This window comes from Osmerus mordax (genome assembly GCF_038355195.1).
Source record: "Osmerus mordax isolate fOsmMor3 chromosome 28 unlocalized genomic scaffold, fOsmMor3.pri SUPER_28_unloc_5, whole genome shotgun sequence".
NCBI classification, from domain to species: Eukaryota; Metazoa; Chordata; class Actinopteri; order Osmeriformes; family Osmeridae; genus Osmerus; species Osmerus mordax.
The window spans coordinates 8,823-17,500 of NW_027120408.1; the positions used below are offsets into that span (position 1 = coordinate 8,823).

The following is an 8,678-nucleotide window of genomic DNA, read 5'->3' on the forward strand; positions in this document are numbered from 1 at the left end:
TTTTGAAGTTCTTCATTCTTGTCTTTTTCTTTGCAAAGTCGCAGATCAAGTTCAGCTCCCTCATCAGCTTGGACTCGATAGCCATCAAGGACAGTGCAGAAAGACTCTTATGACCCACAGTTGTCCTGAGTTAGCTCGACATGCTTCGCTTCGTTTCTAACTTTTTTGAAAAGCTACTTAATAGCGGATTTTTATTATTTCACACTTTTTTTTCTTTTCTTTTTCCTTTAATTTCTTTGTCTTTGCAGTCCCGCTGGGATTTTGGTCACTACCGCTGTCCAATTTCTGCGAACACTAACGTTACATGAACATGAACATTTCATTGGCGATGCAACGTATCTAACCATGGATCAGTTACAAAATAATTCCACTGTTTTAATCTCAACTCTTTCTCAGAAAAACTGATCTTGAATCAGTACGATGTAAAGCACCTGCTCTATGCCCACCCATCTTTATCATCAGCCAATACAGTGCATTGCGGCCTGTTCCCAATCATTGCCTGTCCAGTCATTAAACTGTATACAACAGAAAATCACGATACTTTTTTACTTGTTTTTGTAAACAACTTTTATTTTATTCTGATTGGATAATTATCAAGATCGAGGGCCAAGCAAGCCTTGTGTAGACTGTTTCTATGTAGCCAAAAATAATGATAATTCATGGATCATGGAGGGACCCCCTATGCCCAAGGGCCCTGGGCAGGTGCCCAGAATGCCCATATGGTAGATCCAGCCTTGGTCGAGAGAGTTGTGAGTCTCCCAGCATGTTGGTTTGTGCCCAGGGGAATACTAATAGTCAGCTTTGTCCTCCAGATCAGTGTACTCTGGGCATTAGTGATGTCATGGCTTTTATGCAGAAGTCTAACACTCAAGAGCACGTGTGTGTCTGCTCTGGTATAATCGCCACCCAGGAACAGGAAACAGACCAAATCCATCTATTTTATATAGATGTTGTTCCAACAACATGTGGCAATGTCCCTGTACTGGATCTGCAGGAAACCGTGGCCATTTTGTCCCTTCCAAGCCCAAACAAACACATGATATTTACATTATCTAAAGTAATGACCCTTCATTAACCGTAAAGCACAGTCAAATCGCTGACATAAATGAACCCGGGCTACGCTATAGAAAGCATAAATAAGACCTGGTGGTAAAAATGCCTGCCACCCTGTTGCTCTTGATGAAGTCTCTGTGCCAAGCGGTTGACACTGCTTGCGTAAGTAGGGTTCTGTTAAAAATGGCCCCATTTGCATGACAAAGCGCGCTACTGATTGAGGGTCCAGTGGAGGGGGGTCTGGGGGAGGCTGGAGGCTGGAGGCAGACAGAGGGCTACTGGACTGAAACACAGTTATCTCAAACCCCTTGGCTGCTGACGCCTGGGTGTCGTCTCACAGAAGCTCCTTGGGACAGGTGCCTGGGCATCTGGACATGCTGGACACTGGTGTGGAGCAGGCGATGAGGGGACTGGACCAGGCACTGGGCATACCCCTCACTGAGAGCTCGGAGCTGGGGTCAGTCTGAGACCAGCAGCCTTGTCGCAGCCCGCTGAGAGCTTGAGTCAACACCGATTGTTTTTCGATAAATCAACGGTAGGCGTTTATCCCTGAACTAGTTTTAAATCATTTGTTCTATAGAAATTGGAGGAGAAAGACAGTTTTTAGCAGTGTAACCATGCTCTAAGACAGAACAATGTCATTAGAAATACAAAGGAAAAAAAAACATGTTTTTTACCATGTACTCGTTTCTATGCCTGTCAACTTTTAAGGCGTTTTTTATTGTTAAATCGAGTTGGTTTACAGTAGAAGCTAGCTATTTATATTGAGCCGAAAGCCTTGCAAGGTTTCATACAGATCGCTGCAGACCTCAACGATGCCCTACAGGCCAGTAAACCCTTTTCTTCCAGCTGTGGGCCACTCAGACAGCGAGATGACTGGAGCTCTGCTGGTCGCTGTGCTGCTCTGCTGCTGTGTGGTAATGCCTGCTCATTTCTGTCCCGTTATTGTCGACATCCAACCAAAGTATAAAATAGATATATTTATATTAAATATCGATTATCGAGTATATATATGATCAATTATCCCATTAGATCATGTAACATGCTGTTTTATATTTACTGCGGGTTTGGGATACAGTATTTGAAGAATATGGACAGTATTTGAAGGATGTGTACAGTATTTGAAGGATGTGTACACTATTTGAAGGATATGGACAGTATTTGAAGGATGTGTACAGTATTTGAAGGATATGGACAGTATTTGAAGGATGTGTACAGTATTTGAAGGATATGGACAGTATTTGAAGGATGTGTACAGTATTTGAAGGATGTGTACAGTATTTGAAGGATATGGACAGTATTTGAAGGATGTGTACAGTATTTGAAGGATATGGACAGTATTTGAAGGATGTGTACAGTATTTGAAGGATGTGGACAGTATTTGAAGGATGTGGACAGTATTTGAAGGATGTGTACAGTATTTGCAGACAGGTTAAACAGTGTAGCTGTCTCCTACTACAGGTGCAGGGTGCGTGTGAGCCGACCCAGTCCGAGCCAGACAGAGCAGGGAGGGCCACAGAGGGTGAGACCTGCCAATCACTTCCCACCACGACCCACAAACGTTATTTCTTTTCACAGTTGGCAGATTTTTTTTCTCCCTCAGTGAGGAAATTAAAAGGGGTCCTGTCCTTCAAAGTGCTACCGTGACAACGAAGGCATATTTGTGTTGTCCTTCTGCCACAGACAGCGACGGTTCCCGCCTGCTCCTCCACACCTCAGACTGGGTGTATGAGCTGGTCAACATGTCCCTGGCCTTCCCCGAGGCCAGCAGACACTGCAGGGCCTCGTTCAGCTCTCTCACCACCCTGGGCCAACCCCAGGATGAGGCTGGGGTTCTGGAGCTGCAGAGGCAGGCCGGCCTGCAAGGCTCCGTGTGGGTCCAAGACCCCCACAGAGCGGAGCCCAGGCCCATGACCGTGGCCAAGCACTGTGAGTGGACCCTCTTTTCATGTTCATCGCTTGACTCTCCATCGATTCGCCTTGAAGTAATACCCCCCTCCCCCCCCCTGGCGATTGACATTTCCCCCCTTACCCTGCCCTCTCTCCATCTGTAGATAAGCAGTTTCCCGCCCTGAGCTTCCCCCGGGAGTCCCAGGAGGGCTTCGCCCGGGTCAACGTCACCTTCCCCTCCCTCCCGGCGCTGAGCGTGTGCGTGCGCGTGCAGTGGGACCCCCAGTGGAAGGAGGTGTCCACCATCTTCTCGTACGCCGCGCCCGTCTTCGTCAACGAGTTCCAGCTGCGCGGCCGCGTCAACGAGACAGGGCGCATCCTGCTGGCGGCGATCGTCCACGGCAAGCACAGCTCCTACCGGGCCTCCTTCGCCAACGACGGCGCCTGGCATCACGTGTGCGTGGGCTGGCGGCGCCGCGGGGGCGTGCGGGCGATCTACGTGGACGGGGAGAGAGGGGATGGGGAGTTGGGGAGGGACACGCCCAGGGACACGCCCAGGGATATCCACGGCGACGGGATCCTCATTCTGGGGCAGGACCAGGACTCCTTCGGGGGGAATCTGACCGAGCCGTTTGTGGGGAATATCACGGACCTGAACGTTTGGAGTGCGATGCTGGAGGGGAGGACGTTCAGGGCCCTCAGCAACTGCGCCGCCAAGAGGCAGGACGTCCTGTTCGGCTGGAGCGTGGAGAGGGTGAACCGCCATGCTGTGGTCAGAGAGGTGTCCGCCACGCTGTTTTGTCCAGGTAAGAGTGCCTTTTTATTCCCAAAGCACTGAGTCTGTCCAGTGCACATCATGTCAGGCATGTTGCTTCATCTGCCCCCTTGTGGTCATTTATTGCCACTCCAGCTCTTGTGAATTCCAATGTATCAATTCTGTCAAAATCATTGGTCTGATGATTCTTTTGAAGAATAAGTGACTTGCCCAATAGTGATTTGTTGTTAGATGTAGTAGACCAACAGAGCTATAGTGTTGTAACAGGTGAAAAAAACGGTGTATTTCTCATTTTCTGAGAATTTTTACAAACCCTCACACTTGTATCAAATGTATCTTTATGTGTGACACCATTTTGCTCTACCATTGAGATTTAAGCCTAAACATATTGATAGCCTTAACCCCCTGAGTAAAATCGCTAATAAACCTGCTTCTCCCTAAATCTGTTTTTTTTTCAGTCCCTGCCAACTTCTTTGTATAATTATTCTGGATGATCTCACTCCAAAGAGACCGTTTAGCCCAGGCGTAGTATGGTTGAATACATGCAGTCTGAGATAGAGGAAGGATTTTAGCATGGTTGGCTGGCCCAGGGCCATGGAAATGGCAAGTAGGGGGGGGGAGTTCCTACAAGTCTGGGGAACGTGTTCCAGTGGGGACTGCAAACAACAGCAGTCAGTGCGTTCACTATCTTTTTATGTCATTCTGTTAACTGAGCAGTATTATGAACCTAAATGGCTTTGTTTAGTTTTTCATATATTACAAATGTGGTATGCAAAATATCTAAGTAGAGTCCATGTTGTGTGCATATTAGATCTGTGCAATGTCAATTATTTAGTCTGGTTAGTAGTTTTGTCTGATATAAAACATTGTCCTTCACATCAGTCATGTTTTGTCTGTCTGTGGTTTGTGTGTGTGTGTGCGGGGGGTGTCTGTGTGCGTGTGTGTGTGTGTGCGGGGGGTGTGTGTGCGTGTGTGTGTGTGCGTGCATGCATGCGTGCAGCGGTCCACAGACAGGAGGAGCAGGACTGCAGAACCCTGGAGAGCAGGGCAGCTCAACAGCGCCCTCTGTATGGCCGTGCAGACTGCTCCACCCCACTGCTCTTCACCTGCAGGACCAGCGCAGGTGAGCCGCCACGACACGCAGGCCCAAACGTCTCCCCCGACACCAGTGCACTCCCACACATAGACTTAAATACAGCAGACACAGCAAACCTGCTCTTTAAAGATGGTGTCCCCATTCATTTCTATGGAAAGTGCTCAGTGGCGCAGTGAGGCAAGCGAGAGCACGAAACAGGGCCATCTTTCCAGTTCCGGCTCGTCCGGTCTTGCGCAGGTACCTAATCGGAAATGCAATGCCACCAACATCCACTGGGGGCGTTGCCTCCTGCCGAGAGTGGGGGTCTGATCCCACAGCTAACTGACGTCACGGTCAAACGCACAAACGGTTCAGAGAAGTCGAACATTAGATGAATGTATAAAAGGAGACGACTTTCTAATGATGGCATTGGTCCCTTTAGAAATGCGTTTTAGAGAAAGCCTTTGGCGGTTTGAAAGAAAACTCTTTGTGTTTCAGAGAGCTATCAAAAGAGGAGGGAATTAAGGGCAAGTCAGAGTGCTCATCCCAGCTCTTTTATGAAGCATCTCAAGCAGTTGTCTAATGACACTCAGGTACAGTAAAAACTTCAGGGTTATCGGGGTTAAAAAACATATTTTCAAGACATATTTTGCTTCATTCCTCTGCTCTGTGTTATGGCGAGTGTATGTTCTTATTCCAATGTGTGTGTGTATGTGTGTATATGTCTGTGTGTATGTGTGTGTGTCTGTATATGTGTGTGTGTCCAGGGCATAGAGGTCCTTCTGGGGGAACCAGTGGGTCAGGTGAGCTGGGGTCATGTGTCCAACCTGCTTGATGTCTCCTGCCAAGTCCTGGAGGAGAGCAGGGAGGAGCTGCAGCCTGGAGACATGCTGGCCTTGGTCCAGCTGCTGTCCCAGGCTGCAGACCTGCCCGCGGAGCCCGACCCTGAGCTGGACACACCGTCGGAGGGCAACAGGAGCCAGCCCAGTGCTTGGGAGCTGAGCGAGTACTTCATCACTCTGGCTGACAGGATCATCAGTCAGGACAACGCACCCAAGTGGCAGGCCATCAGACAGGTGCCACTCGCTCAGTCAGACTGGGACAGAAACAAACGACAGCCTGTTACTGTTTTAATGACAATGTCTGTCCACCAGAGGGCACTCTGTTGTCATAGAAGCCCTTATTCATGCGAAGTCACGGCATCCGCTGCTATGAAATGGTAGAAATGAACTTTCGGAGTTTGATCATGAGAAATCTTTAAAGATAGAAAACAGATCCAATTTATATTGTGGTGACATGGCTATGTTATTAATGTTTTATAGGTTGAGCACTTTGCAGAACTACAGTACATTGGCTGGTGCAGTAAATCCTATAAATGCTACTGATGAAACACGTTTAATGGTCCTGTAATGGCAGACAGTTAAGAGCTCCTCTGAAGCCCTAATGTACAAACACACCGCATTGTGTGTTGAGCGTTCTCGATGTATTCTCGAGATGGCTTCATGAGAAGCGACGGTTTTCGTTCGAGCAGCGAGCAGCGCTCTCCTCCCCCACCCACCCACCACACACCCTCCCTCCCTCCCCACCCCCCCCCCCCCCCGGCCTCTCCACCTTCCAAGGCCACAGCAGCCCAGACTGAATGTATTACAACAGCACTCTGAGACATTGTGTGCACCATCCAACGCTGCCTCTCTCTCCCTTTCTCCTCGCCTCTCTCTCTCTCCTCGACTCCCTCGCCCTCTCTCCACCATCTCTCGCTCTCTCTCTCTCTCTCTCTCTCTATCTCTCCCTCGTTCTCTCTTTCAATCTGCTCGCCTGGGTTCTCTCTCTCTTTCTCTCTCTCTTCGACCGCGGGCCCTGCCCCGCACTCCAGGTGGTCAGTGGTCCAATGGCCGTGGTCAAGAGCATCGACCGCATGGCGAGCGTCTTCAGCGCCCGCCTGATGGCGGAGACGGAGCGCCTCGTCATTCACAGCCCCAACATTAGTGAGTCACTCACCTCGCCGCTCACAAGCCTCTCCAACCACTAAGAGGCTCGGCTCTGAATGAGCAGAGGAACTTCACCGCACAAAGCAATATCGAACCGCATACTGGAGAGGGCCTGTGTTCTCTTACTCTGCAGTCAGAGCAACATGTAACCATGCATTTACACCGCTTAATGAATCGGATGCATCCATTTTCGATTATCTGTCTGTTTTTATTTTGCACCAGACATCTCCGACAACCTCCTTGATAGTTTTTATTGACGGAGAACTGTGCGGTTGTGTCCCTTTTTGTATTTATCAGAGTTGGAGGTCCAGCAACACAACTTGGACCAAGAATCCGCCGGGTCCAAGTTCTGCGGCCCCGAGACGGACAACAAGACCAACCTGGACTGCATCTCCATCCCGTTCCAGAACATGCGAAACCTCCATGACAACGGTAGTCCGTGCCCATGTTCTTCCAAGCTCCTCATTCTATCTCCTTTTGTGTTTTGTTTTTTTCCCTTTTGTGTATTTTTATATCTCGTCTTTTGTGAAATCCATACATTCCTTACACAGTAAACACTTATGGGTTTTTCAGTTTGACATTCCGCACAAAGCTTCGATCAGGCATACTCCAAGAGTACCATGCACTCTTCGGCTTTCAGTCCCAAGGACTCCTTCTGAAATGAAAGTCAGCATGTTTTTGTTGCTTCAGGAGATAGTTTTGTCTTCACATGCTTTACGAAGTTTGTGCTGTACAGTATTTTGACAAAGGAAACTCATTCATATCCTAGTAAACCTCCAGTATTCAAACTTTCACATTCTATTTTTAAGATGTTCTTCAATAATCTTATCTTTGTGCCGTGTCGATGATCAGGCTTTCACCAGGTCACACTGGTGAACACATGGTATGGCTCGTTGCGTCCTCTATTCAACCCAGAAGAAAACTTCACCAACATCATGTTCCCGACAGTCACAGATGGCAGCCAGAGGTATGTCATCACAGGACTGCCTGTCAAGCAGCCTTTCATCACACAGCGAGCCATGCTTACAAAGGAAGAGAAGGAAAACGCTTTGAAACGTTTTTTGAATTTCAGCGTCTTCTTAACACACACCTGCTGACGTTCCAACTTGTGTGCGTGCGTGGTTGTGTGTGCGTCTCCGTGCGTGTGCCTGCTTGTGCGTGTGTGTGTCTGTGTATGTTTGTATGTGCGCGTGTGATTGAATGTGTGTTTCTTTGTGTGTGTGTGTGTGCGTGTGTGTCAGGTACCTTGGTACCATCCTGGGCTCATCAGTCCTTTCCACCTCAGTGCTGGCCGACGGCCAGCCGCTCAGCATGGCAGTACGCTTCCAGCTGCAACACAGAACGCTGGTGAGGCCCATCAGAGACACTCCTGCTCTGTTCCCACTCTGCCCTGTGACACAGGCTCAGTCGGTATCCATAACAAACGAACTGTTCCCCTCCAGAGTCCGGCAGGAATCATCCATGATCCAGTGTGTGCATTCTGGGACTTTGAGCTCATGTGAGTACGTCTCCAGGGTGTTTGGCACAACAGTTGGAACAGCTGGATTTCGGTGGCGGTGTCATCTCTGTGTCTTTGCCTCTGTTCCTCACCCAGGCCAGAGGCTGGGGGCTGGTGGTCCACCAGGGGCTGTGAGGTGGTGTCCAAACAGCACGGCTCCACTGTGTGCACCTGCAACCACACCACCAACTTCGCCCTGCTTCTGCAGGTGTACGAGACTCAGGTAACAGCCCGCGCGAGCCACTCTCCGTCCGACTCGATTTCGACCCCTCCGTGGTGGGCATTCGTCTGCATGTTTGTACAAATGTGCTTGTGTCCATGTGTGTGTGTGTGTGTGTGCTTGTCTGCGCGCGGCCGTGTGTTGGTGTGAGCGCACGTTGTGTACGTGTGTGCGCGCGT

The 8,678-nt window shown here is 49.3% G+C and overlaps 1 protein-coding gene across 1 annotated transcript in view; it reads left to right on the top strand.

The window, feature by feature from the left end:
• Positions 1-1,393: 1,393 nt before the first annotated feature.
• LOC136938988 (adhesion G-protein coupled receptor D2-like) overlaps positions 1,394-8,678 on the top strand; it is a gene marked incomplete at its 5' end in the record, with an annotated part of 14,337 nt that continues 7,052 nt past the window's right edge. Inside the window, 12 exons of the mRNA XM_067231853.1 lie at positions 1,394-1,510; positions 2,741-2,982; positions 3,108-3,749; positions 4,719-4,841; positions 5,292-5,386; positions 5,570-5,869; positions 6,667-6,778; positions 7,079-7,213; positions 7,634-7,748; positions 8,023-8,128; positions 8,224-8,279; positions 8,376-8,502. Coding sequence (XP_067087954.1) covers positions 1,394-1,510; positions 2,741-2,982; positions 3,108-3,749; positions 4,719-4,841; positions 5,292-5,386; positions 5,570-5,869; positions 6,667-6,778; positions 7,079-7,213; positions 7,634-7,748; positions 8,023-8,128; positions 8,224-8,279; positions 8,376-8,502 — 2,170 coding nt within the window. The remainder of the gene's footprint in view (positions 1,511-2,740; positions 2,983-3,107; positions 3,750-4,718; positions 4,842-5,291; positions 5,387-5,569; positions 5,870-6,666; positions 6,779-7,078; positions 7,214-7,633; positions 7,749-8,022; positions 8,129-8,223; positions 8,280-8,375; positions 8,503-8,678) is intronic.